The 24895-nt window shown below is 41.2% G+C and overlaps 2 protein-coding genes across 2 annotated transcripts in view; one reads left to right on the forward strand and one right to left on the reverse strand.

The window, feature by feature from the left end:
- The first annotated feature begins 1008 nt into the window (after window positions 1–1008).
- Window positions 1009–7238, forward strand: uck1 (uridine-cytidine kinase 1). The gene is made up of 7 exons (XM_080743161.1): window positions 1009–1166; window positions 2010–2169; window positions 2529–2625; window positions 2746–2888; window positions 3294–3388; window positions 3502–3550; window positions 7028–7238. Exons 1-7 carry the CDS (start codon window positions 1077–1079, stop codon window positions 7219–7221), a joined length of 828 nt encoding a protein of 275 aa, XP_080599287.1. The 5' UTR covers window positions 1009–1076; the 3' UTR covers window positions 7222–7238.
- A 1801-nt stretch (window positions 7239–9039) lies between these two features.
- Window positions 9040–24895, reverse strand: part of rapgef1b (Rap guanine nucleotide exchange factor (GEF) 1b) — an 80148-nt gene continuing 64292 nt past the window's right edge. Inside the window, exons 11-24 of the mRNA XM_080743122.1 lie at window positions 19458–19550; window positions 17499–17584; window positions 17074–17179; window positions 16025–16100; window positions 15589–15682; window positions 14316–14399; window positions 13436–13621; window positions 12882–12966; window positions 12542–12636; window positions 12069–12147; window positions 11851–11952; window positions 11468–11565; window positions 11005–11133; window positions 9040–10642 (exon numbers count right to left, since the gene is read on the reverse strand). Of these exons, the coding sequence (XP_080599248.1) occupies window positions 10492–10642; window positions 11005–11133; window positions 11468–11565; window positions 11851–11952; window positions 12069–12147; window positions 12542–12636; window positions 12882–12966; window positions 13436–13621; window positions 14316–14399; window positions 15589–15682; window positions 16025–16100; window positions 17074–17179; window positions 17499–17584; window positions 19458–19550 (1464 nt within the window). The 3' untranslated portion in view covers window positions 9040–10491. The remainder of the gene's footprint in view (window positions 10643–11004; window positions 11134–11467; window positions 11566–11850; window positions 11953–12068; window positions 12148–12541; window positions 12637–12881; window positions 12967–13435; window positions 13622–14315; window positions 14400–15588; window positions 15683–16024; window positions 16101–17073; window positions 17180–17498; window positions 17585–19457; window positions 19551–24895) is intronic.

Here is a 24895-nt window from a genome sequence, read left to right on the forward strand (position 1 = left end):
TTGTTTGCCTTCCATAATAAATTGAATATTATTTGCCATCCCTTTTTTTCCCCTGCTTCACATTTCTCAAAAGAAAATCTACAGAATTCCATAAATTAGAAAACAAATGTTTAAGAAGTAGTGAAAATAGATGATCTACAAACTCTAAGCATGGCCCAAAGCGACACGTTGTGAGCTTGTTGATCTGCTAATTACACTAGTTTTGGTCTTGGGCAAATGTCTAATTCCTCTTCTGGGTCTTGAGCTAAAACATTTATGAACCACTGGTTTAACCCTTATTCTGGGGCAAACATTCAGCATACAGTAAATCCTAACTCTGAGCTTGTAGATACTAGATCAGCTATTTTCAGCAAAGCTATTTTCATTCTCAAACGATATGGAGAAGATGTCTCACGCGTATGTCTGATTGCGGCCTGACAGTAGGCCCAGACCTGGGCTCAATGTGCATCGTGGGTTCGAATCCGACGGCCTTTGCTTTTGTTGCCCCCCCCCCCCCCTCTCTTCCCATTTCCTATCAACCAGCTGTACTATCAATAAAGGCAGAAAAATAAATAATTAAAAAGATAACTCTTACAGCAGATAGATATACAAATAGATTTATTCCAATACAGTGTTTCCATGCATGTTGGTGTCTACCTTCACATGCCACAAGTCAAGATGTTATTAGTAGTGTGGCATGTTTTCACAAGACTGCTTGCCAACAGGCAAGAGGCAACAGCAATATGCCTACATGATAATAGAGGTGGATTGAAAAAGGGGAATTACTCAAATTATCAGCTCTGTAGCAGACTGACATATAGGCTATGTCATTTACATTAGTATAATTACTATTTAATTTCTATGAAACTGGTGTATTTCATTCATTTCATATTGCAAAAGATGTTCCGAGTATGAGCTGCGGATCTCCATCATGCTGTTTGTTTGTTTTTTTGAGAATATGTCACATGACACATGTCCAAAGGAGTACCGAAATCTCGCGAGAATGATTAATTGTTGAAAATAGTACAGTGAAGGAAGCTATTCTTCTCAAACACAAGTCAGTGGCGACGGTCCTGTCCCCTGTCATCCGTCCTGAGATGGCTTCTCTTGGACCTCTGGTAGAGGTGGAGAGGCCACGACATCGTCCGTTTCTGATCGGGGTCAGTGGAGGAACTGCTAGTGGCAAGGTGAGTGTTTAACGGTTAGCGTTAGCTTTAGCTTTGACAGCTAGCTTCCTGCTATCTGTCAAAATAGTTACCAGAAACGCCCCTTTTCCTCTAATGGTAAACATTAAGATGTCCAGATCGTCCAGATCTATTCCTTTAGACATCATCATCATATTATTATATTATCGTATATGAGCAAACAACAAGCAATCTGCTGGTTTTCCTGTCCAGTCAACATCGGTGTGCAGTTAAACTTACTGGATCTTAATTTCCAAAATGATCAAACATCTCAAATTGAATGTTCTTGAATCTTGCCCCAATCTGACTCTGAAGAACTGCTTCACTGATTCATCTCCAACAGTTTAGACTGCGGTCATTATAATTGCTGTTGAGAGTGAGAGTCCAGCTCACTGGAAATGCTGCAGCCAGAATTCTGCTATACTTAGATCACTTCACTGGCTCCCTATAAGTACTGTAGTTTGTAGCCTTGGGTAGCCTACCCCCGAGCCATGTGGCCATAGGTCATGAGGAGCCTCTAGCTCCCATTTCCTTAGCGTGAGACAGTTACAAGTAAACACCCCTGGACGTGATTATTACACCCTTGATGCTGACTCGGACAGTGCCATACTAGGGAGGCATTGGGTATCATAGTCCAATCTCAGAGTGGACTCTCAAACCACAAGGCCACTGGGCTCATAGTATTGGACCATTGGTATTCTACGCCATATAGAATGCATTTGAAAATGCTACTTACTGGCTGTGAGTGTATGTGAATGGATCATGTGTTTTTTCTGTATAGTATGATGCTCAAGTATCATTTCACAATGAGATACATGAACGGTTATTTGTTATTTTTTTTATCAGTCTACAGTATGTGCCAAGATCATGGAGCTTCTGGGTCAGCACAAGGTAGATCACCGCCAGAGGAAGGTGGCCATTGTAAGCCAGGACAGTTTCTACAGGGTGCTGGTCCCAGACCAGAAGGCAAAGGCATCAAAGGGACAATATAACTTTGACCATCCAGGTAGGCAGAATGTCATTGCAATTGTTCAGTTGAACATAAATACAATTTGCACCTAACAACCTAACCAGTCAAACTTTCTTTTCAAACTTTACTTCAAGTAACCCCTAATAGAGAGTACTTAGTTGAAACCTCAAGGATCCCTGAACGCCAATATCAACACGCTCCCAATTTGAGAACCACTGACAGGGTCCTTCAGGGCTCTGTACTTTATCTGCACCTTTTTTACTTTCCTCGACACTGGCTGAAAATTGCTGCAAGCTCACAGTCACAACACATCACAACACAAAATGTTCGCACCTAGAATAGACTTGGTGACGATAGGGTTTAAGAGGTTAATTGTCTGCTGTGGTTTGTTACAGATGCATTTGACAATGATTTGATGTACAAAACGCTGAAGGATATTGTGGAGGGGAGAGTGGTTGAAGTTCCGACGTATGACTTCGTCACTCATTCCAGGTGAGGAGGTCAAGTCTATGTTCATTACCACCAGAGAGAGAGAGAGAAATACTTATTTTTCAAATTCCACAGAAGCCTCAGCATTTTGATTTGTGTTGAAAACTGTATGCATGCTTCTAGACTGGAGGACAAGATCACGGTTTACCCTGCAGACGTGGTCCTCTTCGAGGGGATCCTCGTCTTCTACACGCAGAAAGTGCGTGACATGTTCCACATGAAGCTGTTTGTGGACACAGACTCTGATGTTAGGCTGTCTCGTAGAGGTATTGCTGTCCCACACACACAGACAACACAAACCGTCACTGTCATTGTTCTATCAATTAGATCCGACCCATGCAAGATTCGATCCCTATTTGAATTGTACAATGAACAAGTACGTAAATAGAAAATATAAACTTTTAATTTTATTTCACCACGTAAGCCCCTATAAAAAGGGGAATATTTTTAATTAGATCTACAAGCTCACATGTCGTGAATCTCGATGCATTGTGAACCTGTAGATATTTGACATGTTTCGAAAACTTGCATGTTCGCCTACAGCATGACATACCCACCATTTGAAAATGGTGGACACATTTGCAGATACCGATGTAATCAAGATAGTCTAATGGCTGATATATCGGTCGGGCTCTATCAATACTCTGGATTGATAATGTCTTTGTCTGTAGTTCTACGAGATATGACCAGAGGTCGTGACCTGGAGCAGATACTCACTCAGTACACCACCTTCGTCAAACCTGCCTTTGAGGAATTCTGTTTACCCGTATGTATCCAGTTTTATAATGCTGTGCTTATAAATAAATGATTGGCTAGTTGGCTAGTGACTACCCTATCTTTTAACTGGTCTGTGTCAAATAATGCTGTCTTTGTCCCCAGACCAAGAAGTATGCTGATGTTATTATTCCAAGAGGAGTTGACAACATGGGTAAGTTGTTTTCCTTTTTACCACTTTCAATGTCCTTTAGCCACCTATGGCTAAGGTAAAATACAGAAACCCAGTTTTTAAAAAACACAGAAAATGTAAATTTTTTAAAACACTAAACCAAGCTAAAACTGTGTGGGACCCCTTATGTAAACCCAAAGGTTTGTTCTGTGGCCATCTAAACATCCAAAGTATGGTAAATAAGCACAGTGAACTAGAAAATCTGCTTGTAAACTCTAACATTGACTGTTTAGGACTGACGGAAACATGGTTAAAGCGGTCATCCCCAGATGCCTTAGTGAGCATGCCTGGTTACAAGGTGTTCAGAAGGGACAGAGTAACTGGGAAGGGTGGGGGGGCCTTGCTTTATATCAAGAACACCCTACAATGTAAGCAAATTGTATGGCCCACTGAGATCCAGGCCGAATGTGTAGGTGTAGAAATTACACTATCCACAGAGATGAAGTTCACTCTAATTTGCTTATACCGTCAGCCATCAGCTAAAGTAGAAGTATACGACCAGCTAAAGACCATCCTCACGGCGTGTGATTTTAATCAAGAAGTAATACTAATTGGTGATACAAATGTTAACTGGGACGATAAAAAAATAAGAAAAAATCTTAAACTAGTAACAGACCACTATAATTTGACCCAATTAATAGAGCAACCTACAAGAATAACCAGTCACTCAGCAACCAAGATAGATTTACTGTTTTCAAATAAAGTGGAAAGAATCGCTAAAACATTTAACTTCGTGACAGGTCTCTCTGATCACAACATCATATTCTTTTCCAGAAAACTCTCAAAACAGGCGTTCAGCAAAGCTCAGTCCCAGCCTATAGTCAAAACAATCCCAAAACATCTGCAACATAGCCTTGAGGTCGCCATACAAGGGCTTGAGTGGGATGATTTACACTCATGTGATGATGTTGAGACCGGATGTAATATCCTTCTTTCCAAAATTGGCAGAGTAATGGAATCTTTCACCAGAGGTGGTAACCAGAGGAAAGGGAGGAAAATTACTCTACCTTGGGTCGATAAAAAATGCAGAGATCAAATGAAAACCAGAGATTTACTGCTTAAAAAGGCATTAAAATCTGGCCTGACAACGGACAGACAGCTATTCACACATGCTAGAAACAAAGTCACAAATTTCTTAAGGAAGGCTAAAGCTGGATTTTATATCTCCATCATAGAGAGTGCCAGAGGAAATGGGAAAAAAGTTTGGGAATACATAAATAAACTGACAGGGAAATACTATAAGCAGGATAATAACAACTTAGAACTTAAAATAGATAATGTCCTGGTGAAAGATCCCCACACGCTTGCTAGCAACCTAATGCTGTTTTTTCTAAACTCTGTGTATGAAATCACACAATTGTTCAGACCCTCTAAGTTTGTTCCACGCCCTGTTCAAAATGATCTCCCCATTTTTAATTTGGAGGAAGTCACAGAAAACGAGGTGACAAACATTGTCAGATCACTAAAAGCATCCAAAGCTAAAGATGCACATGGGCTTGACACAAACTTTCTTAAAACAAATATTGACTCTCTGGTGGCACCAATCACACATCTGGTAAATCTGTCCATAAGAAAATGCACTGTCCCAACTCAGTGGAAAGCTGCTGTTATAACACCTATATTCAAATCTGGCTCAAAAACGGACATATCAAACTATAGACCCATAAGCATCTTACCTGTTATATCAAAAGTGGCTGAAAAGTGGATTGTAAAGTCTATTGTTAAACATCTAGACAAAGGCTACACCCCTCTGCATCCTATGCAGTTTGGGTTTCGAGCCTTCCACTCCACTGAGTCAGCAAATTGCTTATTCATTGAAAAGTTAAAGTGTGCTTTGAACAAAGCCCCATGCGCAATGGCAGTATTTTTGGATTTCAAGAAAGCATTTGACTCTGTCAGCCATCAGGTCCTCTTGTCCAAACTAACACATTTCAACTTGTCCCCAGAGGCCATCAAATGGTTTACATCATACCTATCAAATAGAGAACAGTGTGTTAGTATAAATGGCATCAAGTCTCCTTATCACACTTGCTCGGTTGGTGTCCCCCAGGGATCAATAGTAGGACCAATTCTGTTTTCTCTGTTTATAAACGATCTACCTGATGTATGTAAAGATGTACATATTCAGATGTACGCAGATGATGCTGTTATACTGACTCATGGAAAGAGCTATGCAGAGGTGTCAACGGTTTTAACTTCTGTTCTGACCAGCGTTCAGGACTGGCTTACAGACTCATGCCTGCTCCTGAATGCAAAAAAGACGGTCTGCATGGCTTTTTCCAAAAGACCAGTTGTGATGGAATCATCAAATGTGTTTCTGGGTGGAGAGGAACTTGAACTTGTGTCAGAGTTCAAGTACCTCGGGGTCATGTTAGACTCAACCCTAACCTTTAAAAAACATGTAAAAAAGGTTACAAACACAATCAAATTCAACCTTCAGAACTTTAAACAAATCACACCTTTTTTGGCAGTTAGTGCTGCTAAATCGTATCTCCAATGCATGATCCTATCACACATTGAGTACTGTTTCACAAACTGGTCTTGCGCAGGTATAACGACTCTCAAACCCATTGAACAGCTATATAAGAGTGCGCTTAAGGTATTCGATAGGAAACCCCACTCATATCACCATTGTAATATTCTTCAGAGGTACCGTTTTTTGAGTTTCGCTAATTTTAAGGTTTTTAAACAGGTCAGTATCATATATATATAAGACACTAAATGGTCTATGCCCACCTCCCCTAAAGGAATTCATAAAAAGGAAGCCTGATAGAGGACTCAATACTAGAGCAATCACTAGAGGGGATTGCGAAGTACCGTACCGGGTAACCGCTTTTGGAAAAAACACCCTTTCAGTGCAGGGATGTTCAATCTGGAATGACCTACCTCTAACAATAAGAGACTGTTTGTCATTTCCATCCTTCAAGTTCAATCTAAAAAAATGGTTAGTTGACAATCAAACCTGTGACCATGTATAGTTCTAAGAGTACAGCTCATGCCATGTACGTATATTTTTAACTATCCTTTTTTAATGTAGGGTACTGTTAGTAATATGTGTTGTTTTGTTGTTTTTTTCTTGGTTCAGGAAAAATAGTATTTGTATGTATGTTCTTAGGCGCCCTCTCCTAATGTAGGGTTACTGTTTGTTGGTATGTATTGTTTTGTCTTCATGTGGGGACTACGGATGAAATTTAGCATTCTTGCTAATTCCGGCTTATTTACATTGCATTCATGTAGTGTTCATTAATATGCATTGTCCCGTCTAAATAAACAAATAAAGTAAAGTAAGTAAAGTGGGAAAATATCTTTCAAAATCTGACATTTTTTATAGAGCAGATCAGCTGTTTTCGTTGTTTCTGCAGGACACTATCTTACGACTCAGAATAGAGCTTAAGTGGTTCATCATGAAAAATCCTTGTATTTATTTATTTAAAAACAAATGTATTTGAATCTCCCCAGTGGCCATCAACCTCATCGTTCAGCACATCCAGGACATTCTTAACGGTGACATCTGTAAGTGGCAGCGAGGGGGCGGCGGCAACGGCCATGGACGGACACTTAAACGGTCCATTTCTGAGCAAGACCTTCAGAATGGAGCGTCCAACCTCACCGGAAAGAGGGTGCTACTGGAGCCAAGCAGTCGTCCCCACTGAACCTGGACGAGTGAACAGGGGCGTCACAAGGGGGGGGGGGGGAAGTGGGACTGAGTTACGAGGGCCCAAGGTGGAGGGGCCTTAATTATTTTATACTTTAGCTATTGAAAAATTGCAGATATTAAGCTCGCAGCGCTTGTAGATCTGCTATTTTTGAAAAGTCGTGAAAATGTGTGCAAATCTTTCAACATATGTCTTTTTTAAGCGAACATTTGTAACTCAAATTTTGCTTCTGGGGAACTAAATATTTTGAGATGGGGGTCCATGGCCAAGGCAAATACATATCATTTTGGGAGTTTTATGCTTCACTTGAGCACCACTGACATAGAAACATAGGTTAATCAAAAAACCTTAGAAGGACTTGAAATATTCAAAGACTTGCGCAAGTTTTCAAGATTTTTCAAAAATAGCAGATCTACAATAGCCTGACACACAATTTACATATCCTTTCACGCCATTATTCTTAAAGGGGCGTGGCTAGCGATTCAGGGTCTGGAACCAGGCTAGATCTACAAGCTTGCAGCGCGGCACTCTGTGCTGCGCTATATCTGCTATTTTTCAATAGTTAAAGCACAAAATAATGTGTTCCCAGTCTAAATGGGTTAAACCCGCTCCCCCTATGAAGAGCATTCATGGGGGGCCCGCAGTAAATCCTTGTACCCGGGGCCCAGAATTTGGTGCGACACCCCTGCGAGTGAGAGTTGGGACTTATTGAATGTTTGACTGGTGGGTTTGGGTCAGTGATTGGGTATCTGTCCTACTTTCTTCAGCTCCTTTTTTCTTCCACAGTCCAGTGTCCAAGGGCTGCACTATTTTCATAATCCATTTTATGAAATCGTTGGTACATCATTAACAGTTAAAGGTGGTGTTAAGTTATATTTTATTGTTAAAATGAATGTTAAATAGCTCTATATTCCTGCTTATTGCTATAGAGCTTTTGTTCAGTAATGGGTCTCGCCGTCGCTTCAGGAAAGAGACTACCCAATCAGGAGAGAGAAGTCATACAGGATACAGGGCACACAAGCAAACTTTATGCAGTTCTCTCTCCTGATTCGCTAGCATTGGTATCCCAAACTGAAAGCATATTTTCTGTTTAGAGCTGGGAAGACACCCGTTACTGGAAAAAAAAAAACTATATAGCATTGAATTACAATATAGAGCTTTATTTTTTATTTATTTTCAAATATTTTAACAAATGAATATCACTTATACCCCCTTTAAAGTTTTGGCAAGGAACTGTCTTCCATGACATTCAGTATATGTATATTTATTACCAGCTGTGGTATGACTACATCCGTTTCTGAACTTGAGGACGATATAATAGGTATGAACAACTATTTAAATTAGTTATATTTTAAGAATTATTTAAATTAGTTATTAATTTATTTTATTCCTGGCTTTGCACTTCAAATTTTACATGTTTATATTCATTGCTGTTTAACAGTTGATACCTAGTAGTATATGAACCCACATGCACAACTTGTGCTTTTCATTTTCCTTGTGTAAAATGACATGCAGTAGGTCAATTATTTTGTTGTTGCAGTGTTGGACCTAGTTTGCTATGTTTTGATCTATGAAAAAAACAAATGCCTTAATTTGTTTGTTTTTGTTAAATCCATTTCCCACTGATCGAATCACAATAAAATATTTCACTATCAATGGCAAGGTGTGAACTCTACTATAATAGCGGTTACAGCTGAGTTAAAGCAGAATATCAGCAAATGATTGGAGGGACACGATAGACCTAAAGTATACTGTATGTATAGAAACTGAGCCGTTTTATTGGGAGAATACAGTGTAGTGTAGTGTGTTGGGTGGGAGATCTTCCTTAAGAGGAATAAAAATGAATTACAACAGCACATTATGGAATGACGAACACACAGGTCTCCTGGAACAGTGGTTCTCAACCTTTTCCGGATCAATGTTCACGGCCCACCCATATGACCGCTTATTAGGCTGCCGTGTTAAGTGGTCAGATGGGTGGGTGGGCCATGTGCATTTTCAGAGAATGTTTATTTCAATCGATTGTTCCAACCTGGATCAAAGGAGAACTTCGAATTATTTATTGGAAATCTATCACAAATGAATATTGTTATAATCTCATTAAAATCTTAGTGTTTTGCCAATTATTTGGGAGCCCATTTGAAATATCCTCACGGCCCACAGGTTGAAAACCGCTGTCCTAGGACTTCAGTCTCTCACTCACCTTCGTACTGAAATAACTGGGACATGATTCTGATTGCATGATGGTTCTCTACTTGAACATGGCACACAATGATTCAGTATGACATAACATAGATCACAGCATCTTTAGTAATTCTCTTTTTGTGTTTTTGCTTTGCTTTTTTTAGTGCGCACACGTATGGCACTTGGGAGAAGCTAAGCTCTTCTCATTAGCATAAACATCCTTTTTAAGAACAAAAGGAGCACTGTATATAATACATATAACCATACATGATTCTTATGCCTAATTTATGCTCCGGCGTCCGACTGTGTCACGCACCGAAGATAGCCGACCTACAGGCTCACAACGCGTAGCAGATGCGAGGCGTAGTAAGCTTGTAGGGTGGCCATTCTTGGCGCGCAGCACTAGTCATACGATGAAGTACAAAACGGGCTTTACACAAAATGTTTCAAAACGAAATCTCATGGTAGGTTCCAGTCCCTCATTGTCATCCTCTCCAAGTACAAATCCCCACATGTCCCCCAGCAGTTCCTCCCAGTGTGGTCTGCATTATGACATCATTGTTCATGGCAGACCACTCCGAAACACGGCACCAAGGTCTGCTAGGTCGGGAGGAGCTCAGCGTCAGGAGGGAGAGGGGGTGTAGAAGATGACCCATGAATGGCACATACATACATAAAGGAAGAGAAAGGAGCATCTCCGGGGATTAATGGACCATTCACCTCAATCTCTCACACACCGCAGTTCCACGTGGAAGACGGAGAGGACAGGGATGAGCGTCTTCCCTGTCCTCCCCGGTTCTGTAGTGTTCCTCCTTGGCATCACAGGCTCACTGAATCTATACCTGTCATGCTCCGGAGCTACTGTTATCCCAATCGTCATCTCCCAGAGCAGCAGAGCGTCTTGTAAACTTTGGCCACTCTTCTCCAGTCTACTGTAGTTTGTTCGGTTCTCTCCCATGAGCTCCCAGCAAAGTGTCCCTCTGTCTCTGTCACTCTGTCTGTAGTAAAGTGGAGTTAGTGTCATGAAGCACAGTTTGGAGGTCAGTCTCTGAAGCCCCCCAGGGCAGAAGGTAGGAGGAAGCCCTAGGTTTTCTCCTCGCGGTCCGTCTTGCGTCTGGTGATGTTCCTGGGCTTGATCTTCAGGGACAACTCCCACAGGGCTTCCTCTGCCAGATGGTCACTGAAGTCGTTGAAAAAGCAGACTATGTCGTCGTTGCGCTTCAGCTCGTAATGCCTGGATAAAAACAAAGCCAGTTAAATGTTTTATTAGCGATTACAGATTTACCAATAAGCAATTGCTGCAGGGGGTTAAATTGGCATGTTGTTGAACTTTAATGGTAAGCAATGTAGTTGACAGCTGTGGATAAAATGAATATCAATAGGTTATACATTATTTGGGGGGGGGGGGGGGGGGGGGCATTTTAAGCCATTATTTGATAGAAATTGGGATAGAGACAGGATAGGTCTGGCCAGTCGAGAATGGAATGGGGAACTCGCTTATCAGGTAATATCTGGCTACTGGGGTGCCCCTAGAAATGTTTATATATTTATATGTGATGTGTGGTTCCATCGTCATCTTAAGTTTCATTGACTTACACTTGCTGGAAGCGCCGCATGCTGTCCAGAATGTTGAACTGCTGCCAGCGTTTAGAAAAGTTGACCTTTCCGTCTATGAGGTCAGGGTTTCCCAGGTGAACGAAGGTCAAATCTTGGAGAATCAGACCCCTGGTAAAAGTAGAGGATGATGGGAAAACAAATCATCAAGTCAGATCAAGTTGTAACTCAGTACAAGACATAACCTAAACCAGCCCTATTTTATAAGTCGTCGTAGGTGTAGTGAAAATAGACAATCTACAAACGTCATCGTTGTGAGCTTGTAGATCTGCTATTTTCGCCAGGGTTAATGTGACTGACCGCTTGAACCCCAGTATCCAAATTCTGGCAGGAACATCTTTGGGCGCTTTTTGTCGAAGAGATTTGTTGTGGTCCAAGTGTGTTTTAGTGAGAATATGAGAACACAGGGTACTTATATTAATATATATTGCCCAGCTGTACTTACAGATACGGGATGCATGGAGGCTCCACTTCAGCTAGAGCAGCTCTGTATGCTCTGAACGATGAGGAGCTGTCAATCAATGTGCAGTATTCCTCCAATCCCTGAGCAGAGAATAAACAGAAAATGAGACGTTAATATTGTAAACAATCCTTCAAATAATCACACAGACACACGCGCGCGCAATTAACTTGTCAGTGTTTTTACTGAGAGTATACAAATGAAACCAAACTATTAGGTTAACTTTGTATACTCCACAGTTATAAATGGATACATGAACCCTTAGGATTTTACTGTGCTGGAGGCAGGCACAAAATTCTTATCACTCATCGTTAATATTTAATCGGCTGACATACAGTATGACACACTAATGGTTGTTGTTGGCTCACCTCTGACGTCTGTTTTTGCCACTCCAGTCTGCGGATGGGAGCCGAGTCCAAAGCAGAAAGTATTGCCAAGTACGAGTTGAAGTTATTCAACTTTCTTAAGTGCTAAAATGAGACGACAATAAAGGTTTACACAAAATTGGCAAAACAATGCAATGTTTTTCTTCTTCTTTCCTCCTTTATTTATAATTAATTTGTATATGTGGTGACCGGTGACTAACCTTCATGATCTTAATGAACTTCAGGAGTAGTTTCTCTCTGTCTTGGGCTTTCTCCTGTTGAATGATCAAAGATCGCACCCTGCCGGACAAATATAAATAGCTTTATGGTCAACCTCTTTGTCTGAATGATTAAATTGAGTCAGAGGTCTATATATACGCACGCACGCACGCACACCACACGCACGCACACCACACGCACACACGCACACACACACACACACACACACACACACACACAATGTTACAATGTTCAAGACTACCAGATTGCTCCCTTTGATGATGGGGAAATACATGTGCAGTATGTAACAGAGATGTTGTAAACAGTACAATTGCGACATCTAGTGGCTGAATGTTGTCTGATGCCCTATAGATATTGCTTCATGTCAGATTAACAGAAGAGCAATAACAACAATCCAGTGTGGCATTTATGATCCAAGGACATGGGCAATGAAGAAGAGGGTTTCATGTCTTACCAATAGCTCATATTGTTAAAGTGCTCTGTGAACTGAGTCAGGTTGGGACTCTTCTCCTCATTCTGTTCCTTGGCCCAAAGCAGCACCTCAGGAATCTGAGAGGAGAACAGGAGAGTGAGGAACAGTTGAGTGCAATTGTATGAACGTGTAATACACATATAAAAACACATATATTTGTAAATGTTTTGTTTGCTCGGGTAATCATAACAGTATCTGAACAAATTATGACTGTGATGTAACAAGGGTAGGTGCATTAAGCTAAGGTTTCAGTCTACACCTCCTTGGTCAACACATGAATTACGTTATATATATATTATTTATTTGTTGGTAGCGGCTGTACCTCAATTTTGTAGAAGAGTTCTGCATCAAGGAGAGTGAGCTGATCTGCAATCTCATGACTGCGGAAGTCATGGAGAGTTCCAGGCCTGTAGTGACGCATGAAAGCACACATGCAAATGTGAGGAGTTATCACTAGCAGACTCGTCCTACAATTGGTGTGACCTTTCTGATTTACTCAGTACATGGATATCTATTATAAGTGACAGGCTATTTCACAGCAGCACATTTTACAGGGTTCCCACACATTTTTACCAATTAATTTCCAAAACCTTTCCAAAACCTTTCCAGAATATTTAACCCAATTTCCAGGACTATATAACAATAATTCAGCTCAATAACGAGTCGCTTACTCCTATGACCAAAGACAGGTAGTGTATGCCAGTGGTTCTCAACCTTTTCAGGCCGTGACCCCCTTCCAGGACCCTTGATCAATTCCCAAACTTTTCCAGTACTGGAAAAATATTTTTCTAATTTCAAAATATTTCCAGGAATTTCATGACAGTGGGAACCCTGATTTTATCATTTATTTTATCGATATGATAATGGATGGCCCACCTAGCAGACACCCCGCGGGCAGCAAGTGGCTTTAGGGAGTTGGTGTAGCGCAGCAGCTTCTTCTGTTCCACCTTGTCCAGGATGTTCTTGCGAAGCACGCGGGCCAGGCTGAGCTCGCCGTTACACACCAGCCTGAAGACCAGGTCCATGAGCTGCTTCAGGATGTCCTCCGTCAACTCCACCAGACTGGGAGGAGATAAGCAGGTGAGGGGGAAAGACCAAAAATCAAGCATTCTATGAGTTAAAAAAAGACTGATACCAGTCATTAATAATGGGTTCAAAGTTTGTCTTTGAATAGGTGACATGCTAAGCTTCCAACTAATGGTTTCCATTTGGAATTATTTGCATGACTGCAAAGGTGAAACATGCATTACCAGATAATTACTGCGTTAGAAAACTGCATAGAAAAAATATTACTGCAATACATAACTATATTACACAGCAATATTTAAGCCTCAATAGATGAGTGACTGTGTAGCCTCTTGTATGAGCCGTTATTCAAAATTAAGGTTTTAATTGAAAGAGAAGAGGCAATTAACCACTTTCGACCTGGTGTCCCTATTTTGTGCTTGACATTGTAGCACGTCACAATGCAACCAGCTGCAAGCTTGTAACTAGGCTATTTATGCAGTCTAACCCCATTGTACGACAAATTATTAAATAGAGCATAACTGGTTAGTCTCTTCAATACACTTTTTATTCAAATATTTCTGCCATTGTCAGTATGTATCAAATTCACTCCAACAAATAGTACAGTCAGTATGGATATTTTCACGTTCAATGTTTAATTGTCTACAAGTCGGGGAACCTTTTGGAGCCCACCATCAACATTGTCTCGCATTTTGAAACACTCTGGACAGAAACGTAGATCATTACTCACCACAGCTCATCCACTACACGAACCAATACAAAGAAGGTGTTTTTGCTGACTCGCTTCTTGAATGTGTCTGGACTGTGACAGAACCTAGTGTATGTGCTCTGTGGTCAAGGAGAATGAACACACACCAAAGCATTACAACAGCATAACATCTCATCACAAATGTGAACCCTTTAGGACAATTTGTTGTCACAAAATGTAAGAATCAAATTCCAATAAAAAAATAAGAAATCTACACATAGTATAAAGTTTACGTATGCTCTCTTTATGAAAATACATTAATCAATGTTGTACCAGAATTGGTAGTAAAGAAAGACAACAATTGGCTCTAAGGAAATAATTTGGTGCCTTTGAGCAAGGTACAGCAGAACTGAGGTCCTCTTGTTCATTTATCCAATTGTAACTCTGATAGTATACAAATGGAACCAAATGGATCTGTGAGGGTACATTTGGTTAAATGAACACTGAGGATTTTACTCTGTGTTAAAGATAGTTTGGAAGGATTGTGTGCAATATTAATTTATGACCTCCCACGTCCTGTGTCTTGCCTTCTCAGGGATTGGAGGAATGTTGCACACTGATGGACAACTCCTCATCTTTCAGAGCATATGGGTGTCGTTCTCCATTCCGACATGTCGCCACTCCGAAATTGACTTCTTATTGTCGGAGTGGTGACACTTCTATAGGGTTTAAGTTTAGGGTAAGGGTTAGAGATGAATCGGAATCAGTCGGAATGGAGACATGTCGGAAAGGAGACATGTCGGAGTGGCGGGGTGTAACCAGAGCATATACAGTAGTATAGAGCAGTGGTTCTCAACCTGTGGGCCAGGACACCCAGGGGGGGGAGTCCACAAATTATTTTGGGGGGTCCCCAGATGATTAACCTAATGTGTAACATTGTTGTCTCACCCAACAGTAAACAACCCAACATAGCGTTTAAGTGTATAGAGGGTGTATGCACATTTCTAAAGTGACAATTTAACTCATTCCCTGCTAGGGGAATAGAACTGTGTTGTACAAAATGTAATGCCTCAACTCTTAGCACTCGTCAGGGTGGAGGGGTCCCCCGGTAAAATATGATTATTTTGGGGGTCACGGCCCGAAAAGGTTAAGAACCACTGGTATAGACTCAGTATGCTCTGAACTGCATACCTGTGTTCTGCTCGGGTAGAGCTAGCATAGAAGAACCCAGATATGCATTAAAAGCATAAGCACTCAGCCAAATCTTTACAACCCAACCCATTAAATCGTTTTTAAACTACAGTAGTGAGAGAAAAAAGGATATCTGTAGTGTAACTTCTTAATGAGGTCCTCGGGGCTTATGAACGTCCTATATGTCGTCAGAAAGGCTTCACAGTACAAAACAAGATCTGTCAAAAAGAAACAAAAACACATTTCAGATTACTTTCTGCTGAAATATGCAACCGTCCATATACATGCTGCAAACACTTCATTAGGAGGCCAGAACGCTACTACAGAACATGCTATAGCAAAATCACCGAACCAAAAAGAGATCGATGCACTTCAATAAGACCAGGACCCAAGAGGAATCACACCCAAATTGTACAAAATCGTACAAAGGAATTACAGCCACTGTGTTCAATATCAAATGATCACACGTTTAAACACCGGAAAGTAACCCACAGACACAGTAGCATACATACCAGTAGCATACAAGGAGATTACTAGTTATAAAGTATCCTGTACTGTACCTTTGCGGTCCGTTTCCGTGGCATGGACTAGCAGTATATCTCCAGATCCAGCACGCACGTCAGGACCATCGTCATTCTGTGGAGGGGGACGACAGAGAGAGAGAGAGAGAGAGAGAGAGTGAGAGAGAGAGACAGACAGACAGAGAGATAGAGACAGACAGAGACAGGGGCGAGGCACAGACAATCCAAAGACAATGAAATGACAGACAGGGGTGTAGAGATAGAAAAGAAGAAAAGGTGGACGGATGAAGAGGAAGGGGGAGAGATGGGTGGTTAGGAGGAGTTGATGAGGAGGGATGTAAGGCAGTAATGCAGTCTAGCCCAAAATGCAGCTCTCTCTCTCTCTCTCTCTGTTCTGTCCTCATACTCCTCCTCTACAGTGCCCCCACCTGACAGCCCCCCCCTCCCTCTGCCCTGCACCAGCTCCACTGATGTCAGAGACGGAAACACAAGAGAGACTAGCCGGCTGATCAAACCTTACAATCACTTCAACATTATCTGCCTGTACAGTCGTGCACATTAGCTAGATCTCTATGTAACCCCCATCCTCCTCCTCCTCCTCCCTCTCTCTCCCTCTCTCTCTCTCGCCGGTCCCATGGTCCTCTGCTGTCTCTCTGCTCTCTCCTGACCTTCCAGAGCGGACGGACAGCAGCACCATCTTGCACATAATTACACGCTCACATGCTTTGCCCAGAAAAACTCACACATCTGCTTGTCAGACTGCGCCAAACGGAGAATGGAAAAGGACCTGTGTGTGTGTGTGTGTGTGTGTGTGTGTGTGTGTGTGTGTGTGTGTGTGTGTGTGTGTGTGTGTGTGTGTGTAGAGACAGGCTAACATGCAGTGGTGCAGTTCACAATGACTGCCTTCAGAGGGCAGCAGAGGCAACTAGTTTTCTGATATAATTGAATATGTCACAGGAAACTACAGTAGTGCGTGCTAATATAAAGAAATGTGCATGTCAGTTGCTGTCATTTGTACCGTACCGCAAAGATGAAAATATGATATCTTATTAAATATACAATGGATCCATCTGTGAAATAGGTCTTACCTGTTGTTTTAGTGTTAATCTGCTCATGATCTCCTTGTGGTCAATGAGGGAAAGTTCATCCACCTCTTCCTCATCGCTCCCAGCTGAGTCTGTTGACTTCTGCCTCCTAAAACGATCATTAAGATGTCAATCATTAATCACTCACAAAGCACTGAAGCATCAAACATACTGTTCAGAGTATGAACATTTACCAGCACCGCTTACCAGACAACTTTTGAGATAAAAAAAAGCGTGAGTTTACACATAGTTGCACATGGGTGTCGCAGACTGTAAATAGCAGATCTAAAATCTCACAACCTGACACATCATGAACTTGTAGATATTCCGTCTTTGGTGCACAACACTAGTGCGTAACCAAGTATAAAACAGAAAAAGGTGCACTCAGACGCATCGTGAATTCTACTAAGACAACTTGTTCACTTTACCTGTCCTTGTCCAAAGCCTCTTTGCTATTGGAAGAGGGCATCTGGGGACTAGAGTCTTGAAGTCCATCTTCAGCAGTGATTGTCTCCTGGTTGAGAAAAGGGACAAAGGCAATGAACTTCGGCACATTGCATAAAACCACCAGTCAGTATTGTCAGGAGGACACCATGCAAAGAAAGAAGACGGACTACCAATGAGTTCACAGGAGCCACCAAGATTTCATGCAACACATTTGGCTGTAAGAATGTTGGATGCTTTGTATAAATGTTACTGCTGTTTGATGAAGGTGTCGGCCCTGTTACCATTAGATGGGATCCTATCAAAGGCTTGTGTAAAAATCGACACAAGATGGAAAAACCAGGACTGATCCAAACCCCAGTTAAAAGACTCACACAAATACCCCATACACTCCATCAAATCACACACGTTTGCTTGTATACAGCACCTCTGTCTCTCTCACCCGCACGCACACCATGCACAGGGCAGTAAAGCTGTTATGGAGAATGTTACTGGAAAATGTAAAACTAGTGAACCCTTGAACATCCCCTTGGAGCAGTAGCATTGTCAGGTGTTAGATCAGAACAAAGTTAAATGCTAGTTAAGCCTGATTTGTACGTCGCTAGTTCTGCGCTAGTCTCTCACACAGAAAAATAACCAATCCACAAGCTCACAATGCATAGAGCATTGTGAGCTAGGTAGCGTGGCTATTTTCAGTGTGCGGCACCCCCTCAACTCAGTATAACTCAGGCTTTATATTTGAAGCACAATCAGGGGACAGTAGTCACCAGCCAGGCAATCAGAAGGACATATGGATCAGTGTTGATTTTGTCGACTAAAACTATGACGAAAAATGTTTGTCGACTGCGTTTTTTTCACTGATGAAAACTAAATAAAAACGAAACAAAAACTAAGCTGTGATGACTAAAACTAAGACTAAATATATTGACAATTTCGTCAACAAAATAAAAACTAGACTAAAATGTTAGGGAGGGACTAGTGGAGAAGAGAGTCATTTTATGTTTGGTTGCTCTCAGGTGTTGCTAGCTGAAAATAGCCGATCTACAAGCTCAGCTTGTAGATCGGCTATTTTCAGCACACAACCAAGCGTAAAATCAGTCATTACGATGCCATCAAGGCCTGCCAAAATACATTTCAGTTGACTAAATCAACTGTAGATTTAGTCGCCTAAAATGTTATGATATTTAGTTGACTAAAATTAGACTAAAACTAAAACTTGGTGACTAAATTATGACTAAATCTAAATGACATTTTATTCAAATGACTAAAACTAAATCAAAATTTGCTGTCAAAAACAACACTGATATGGATGGACATCTCAACAGACACCTCTGCATCTCGTCTCTCTCTCACAGGCAAACCACTGAATCCCAGGTCATGCTCACTCAGGGTTCGCTGTATTCTAGGGGTGCAACAACTAATCAATGTAAAAGATTGTAAATAATACAAATTCATTAATTTGATTTTAATTTTGGAATGAGGATGCAAATTTAAAAATGTTTTATTGTGAAAGTAGATGATCTACAAGCTCACAACACGTGTTGGAAGCTTGTATATCAATTTTTCATATTTTTCCAATCTTTGCGTGAAAACATTGTAGACCGAAGTATAAAATAGTCTGTAAGAGGTAAATCAGACACTTTTATTTAGTTGATTATAAAAATATTTAATTATATATGTATAGATATAGATACATATGGTGTTTTTTTTTCTCTATAAAAGAATCGATAGTTACAGCCCCACTCCATTCCCACTGCATTTTAACTCAATCAATTCAAGATGTGAACCAGAAGGTCGCCTTTTCACTCTCCCAAAAGAGATAAGTGGTAGAAAGGGCGACTAACTAACTCTTACTCACTCAGAGTTTCCATTTCTGATCATTATTAGAACACTGGATTTCAATTGGTTCAATCCTGAAATGATGGGATTGGTCGGCTACTTACTCTGTAGGAGAGCGGCAGCTCCCCATTGGCCTGGCTGGACGAGTACAGGTTGACGTACTCCCCCTCCCCGCCCTCGTCATTCGCACTCTCGCTCTACGGGAAAACAGGAGGGACACAAACCACGGCGTAAGGGAGCGGAGAGGGGCTAGAAGTGTTTGCTAAAGGCTCATTTATATTGCCTATCTTTTAGCTTGACAAAAAGTGACACTTTTTTCAGTTCAGTGCTAACTGTCGAAAGGGGCGTGGCAACTAAGTATATATTAGCTTTAAGGGTGGGAGGGGCCTCAAGTATCAAAGTATGGCAAAGGTAGAGGTTATATATATATATATATATATATATATATATATATATATATATATATATATATTCACCAACAATATCAGTTGCTTTAAAAAATATATATTAAATGGAAATTACTTAAAATTATAAAAGTTCTCCATAACGGCTGTCAAAGCAGCTGTCTGGGTATGATAAATCATGATATCACAAGTGGAGGAAGTTGCTAGCTGTACATAGTGTATTGACAGTACTTGGTATAATGGCCAATAAAAGTACATTGTAAATGAATGTTGGGGCGGGGTGGATTTGGCTGCTCAAACACAGATTTCTAAATTGTATACAACATATTTATTGTTTATGAGAATGCCAAATTATATAATATAGGTACAGTTTTTTCTACATTATTAGAATTTCTGTTTTAAGATCTGTTTTTAGTGTAATTCTTTCAGCTCTCTGCCAATATGGCCACCAGGTGGAGCTGCTGTGCATCATTTGTAAATGAAACAGTACCAATTGCAATTGGCAAAAAAGAACATTCAGTACAAGATTGAAGCTAATCTAGACATACCAGGAGTATTAAGAAATATAATCAGACAAGAGCAAATGTATGGGCAGTCTAGTCTAGATTAATCATTTGGTCATGACCCAAAGAGCTTCCACTTTGCAAGACTCAGAGCTCACCAAATACTAAAATGACAACTGGCTATATTACCTGTTACAACAGGCCAATAGCAATTTCATTCAATCAAGATGATTGATTGAGCAACAGACAAAATTGGAACTGCAACACTATGAAACTGAAGCTGATAAATTATGAAACTGGAGCTGATAATAGTGATAAATCATCTTTGTGGCATTCTTTCTCCTGATTGGAAACAGATTGTATCTCCACATGAAAATGTATTTTCTGTTTACTAAGGAGCTGAAGATGTGAAGACTCCTGCTACTGATATACACCCTATAGCAATGATTACCATCGTAATCCAGAGCTACTGAACACTTATTTGATCAAAAATAGATCACTTAGACCACCTCTAAACCAACACAGAGGGTTTTACTGTGTACAGTTGGGTTTCCGCTACTGTAAGCTCACCGCTGAGGTGTGGAGAGAGTCAGTGAGAGAAGACTCAGAAGGAAGACAGACAGTCACAGAGCCCAATGAGCTGGCCAGGGAACCGTTGGGCCCGCCCCCGCTGCCATCCAGAATGGTGGCATTGGTCAAGGCGGCCGGGTCGGAGCTCTGTGTGTTGGCGAAAAGAATGAAAAGTCGGAAAAGAAATAAAGAACAAGGCTAAAGGCGAGTCAGAAAGGTGAAGAGAGAGAGAGATAGAGAGAGAGAGTAGACATACAGAAATAGAAGCTGAAAAAGAGGAAGAAAACAAAAAAATCACCTTGTTCTCCAACACCTCTGTATGAACGCCGGGGATTATGACAATGATGTGCCTCAACTTGATATGCAAACAATGAATGCACACACACAGACACACGCGAAATGTACCACTCCACTGCAACTAACGGCCACAGGAATACCTTTTTTTTAATCTGCAAAGATTAGACGTAACGTAACTCAGACGACAACAACGCAGAAATGTATAAGTCTGTACTGCATCGATTACAGTATCATTACAAATAGTAGCTCAATAAACCCTATATACTCTGCAAAAAATAGGCAACCAGTTGTAAGCTTATAGATTGCCTATTTTAGCCATTTCCCGGCCTTTACTACAGTATATGCTGTTATGCATGCACTGGTCATTTATTGTCTGCGAGCGTGCGTGTGCATGTGTGCGAGTTTGCGGGAATGTGTTTGCGGGAATGTGGGTGACTATTGGCCACTCAGGAGATGCCTGTCGGTAGAGGCAATACTAGTAACCTGCTGCAACAAGTCCTGCATACCAGACCTGTTTAGGCATCCCAGTACAAAGCAGCAGATCAGTGATGAATGCCTGTCTGGTAGCTCTCTCTCTCTCACACACGCACACACACACACACACACACACACACACACACACACACGCACACGTACTACACACACATGCACAGAAACTGAAAATTTCAGTTTTCCTAGCAGCAGTCCAATAAAATACACTGGGCCTACTCCTACTACTACTACAACAAACACACACACACACACACACGCACACACACGCACACGCACACACTATATATATATTTCCACATTAAAATGAATGACAAAATATTTCCTTGTCTTTCCACCCCAACATGTGCAAACCCCTCTACCTCAAACTTCAAGACCCCCTTCTCCATTACCCCCCCCCACCCCCCCACCTCCTTAAAAAAAAAGAAACATGCCCTGAGGAGTTCAGGAATGCAAACATTCCACAGGAACAGAAGGGCAAGAAGGGGGGCTGCAGAGATACTAGGTGCACTCAATCATTCAAGCTCTATTTTATTCTTTGTCGTACAACATGTTGCGCAGAAATAGCCAATCTGCTATTTTCCCTATTTTAGACACGTTTTCTTTGGGACGCAAGTCCCTATTAAACATTGAAAGCGGCCAAAGATGAGTTATGCATAATTTACAGTGTGCTGACACTTTTTTTAAATTATTTTTCCTGTTTAAAATACAAATACAAATACTATTTGGCCGAACAAAAAATAACGCCGTGAGTGTGCAGATCTGTTATTGTGTCCGCTATTTGTCATACGACAACGTACATAGCGCTTAAGTGGTTAAGCGAGGAGAAGAGAGGAGGAGGAATGTGTTGTGCATGTGGTCCATGTGGCGCGGCATTCCACTGGATCCACAGTGAGATGAGAGTGGGAGCAGGGGCGTCACAAGGGGTAGGAAAGTGGGACTGAGTTACTAGGGCCCAAGGTGGTGGAGGGGCCCTAGTAACTTTACTTTAGCTATTGAAAATTAGCAGATATACAAGCTCACAGCGCGGCACCAAGTGCCACGCTGCGAGCTTGTAGATCTGCTATTTTTGAAAAGTCGTGAAAATGTGCGCAAATCTTTGAATATATGTATTTTTTAAGTGTACATTTGTAACTCAAATTTTGCTTCTGAGGGGTCCCTGGAACTAAATATTTTGAGATGGGGGGGTCCTTCAAATGAAAAAGTTTGAGCATCACTGACATGGAAACATAGGTTTCTTGGCACACATTTTCACGATTTTTCAAAAATAGCAGATCTACAAGCTGGCAGCGCGGCACTCGGTGCCGCGCTGTGAGCTTGTATATCTGCTATTTTTCAATAGTTAACATTCATGGGGGGCCCGCAGTGAATCCTTGTACCCAGGGCCCAGAATTTGGTGTGACGCCCCTGGTGGGAGATCCACACTGCTGCACCCATGCACCCAGGGGTGGGAAGTAACTAAGTAATGTACTCAAGAACAATGTTGAGGTATCTGTATCTCTTTCCAATTTACAGTACTTTTCTACTGCACTACATCTCGGATCCAAATATTGTACTTTTACTCCACTACATTTACTTGAAAACTTTACTTTTCAGATATAAATTATAATATTATAAACATTAACCACTTTAGCCCTTTTTTATACCTAGGCATTGAAAATAGCCGATCTACAAGCTCACAACTCGTCGCGGCACGTTGTGAGCATGTAGATCTGCTATTTTCAAACATTCTGTACTTTTACTTTTGGTACTTTAAGTACATTTTGATGCCAACACACTTTCATACTTTTACTCAAGTACATATTGAATTACGGAAGTTTACTTGTAACAGAGCATTTCTATTTCTATAAAAGAAAGTAAAAAAAAGTTAAGTACAGAATGTGAGGTCTTTTTCCACCACTGCACCCTCCCCGGGGACTGACACCATGTGGCTCAGCCCCCTACGCCCCAAATAAACCACCCACATACAAAACCTTATCCTTTGCGCGTCAAGGGTCACAGTAGGGGTGCAACAGCGAATCAACTTAAAGAGAATAATCGATTTTCAAGGACAGCTTCCACACGAACGCGCAGAGAACTTCTAGATCTGCCATTTACGCAATCTTTCGATTATGAAAAATCTATTCCAGAAATGCTTCTCAATTAATCGATAGAATAAATCGATAAGAAGATAACGGATGGTTGCAGCCCTGGATCACAGGTCTAATTTTGTTACCACTGTTCTACAGTACGTTGTTCATTAATCACAAGCTCAAACAACAGCTAACTAATATGCGTTGATCTATAATGAGAGACCAGTGGTTCTCAAACAGTGTGCCCTGGGATGTTTTGATAAACATTATTATTGCAATATGTTCAAAATCAGCCCAAACAGCTCCCTTGTTTCCCTATACAGAGGCTAATTCTACACCCTAAAATATGTTTTGGCATTAGTTCATAAATATTTACAGAATTATATGAATATGCATGGATATGAATACAGAATTGCCTTGAGAATTTGACGTGTGCTTTGGTGTACCATGGGCACAAAAGGTTTGAAAACCACTGAGCTAGACCTACAGTACATAAAATTATTCTGCTATTCCCAAGTTACATTGTGGGGTTGCACATTACTCTTGCAGACAGTTTTTTTCCAGACACTCAACTCAAATGACTGCATCTCAGACTCATGACGAGGAAAGGGTGTGTGGGACAAAGAATCATCCTTAGAAAATGTCTTGAGAAACCCTTTCGATGCAAAACGTGATAACACATCTTTGCCAGTCAGAGACACCGCACCACAAAGCGAACACAACAACCATGCAAGAAGTGCACACATTATGAGACATAATGACACACATAAGAACACACTAATTACAACACAACTAATGTCGGTGCCGTATATAAAACAAAATGGAGGGAAAACAACGACAACAAATGCACAGAGTCAAACAAATGCACACACCAAATGAATGGATGGACACAAATAAGAAGCACGCGGCAAACAAACAACACCTACGAGTCTACGACGGCGTCGATCGAAAACCATAAAGCGTGATTTATACTTAGTTGCGCGTCGCAACGCACATGAGCTTGTGCATTTGCCATTTTCATTGCGCAACCAAGCATAAATCAGCTTTAAGGGAACGGAAAAGGTGGCCGGACAATCACAACACGGGCAGCACACACAGGTCAACACCTCCCCACCCCCTGGGCCCGACCAAGGACCTCCCAGAAGGGGGAGGGGACTCACCGTGGGCGTGGTCAAGGAGGCCTGGCCAATCAGGAAGGAATTAGAGA

Source organism: Nannobrachium achirus, assembly GCF_963921795.1.
Source record: "Nannobrachium achirus genome assembly, chromosome: 15".
NCBI lineage: Eukaryota > Metazoa > Chordata > Actinopteri > Myctophiformes > Myctophidae > Nannobrachium > Nannobrachium achirus.

Bases quoted from the DNA above. Each gene is read 5' to 3' on its own strand.
- uck1 (XM_080743161.1), top strand. From the start codon at position 1,077: ATGGCTTCTCTTGGACCTCTGGTAGAGGTGGAGAGGCCACGACATCGT. The intron at 2,626-2,745 runs GTGAGGAGGTCA...GCATGCTTCTAG, and splicing joins GACTTCGTCACTCATTCCAG to ACTGGAGGACAAGATCACGG. The intron at 3,551-7,027 runs GTAAGTTGTTTT...GAATCTCCCCAG, and splicing joins AAGAGGAGTTGACAACATGG to TGGCCATCAACCTCATCGTT.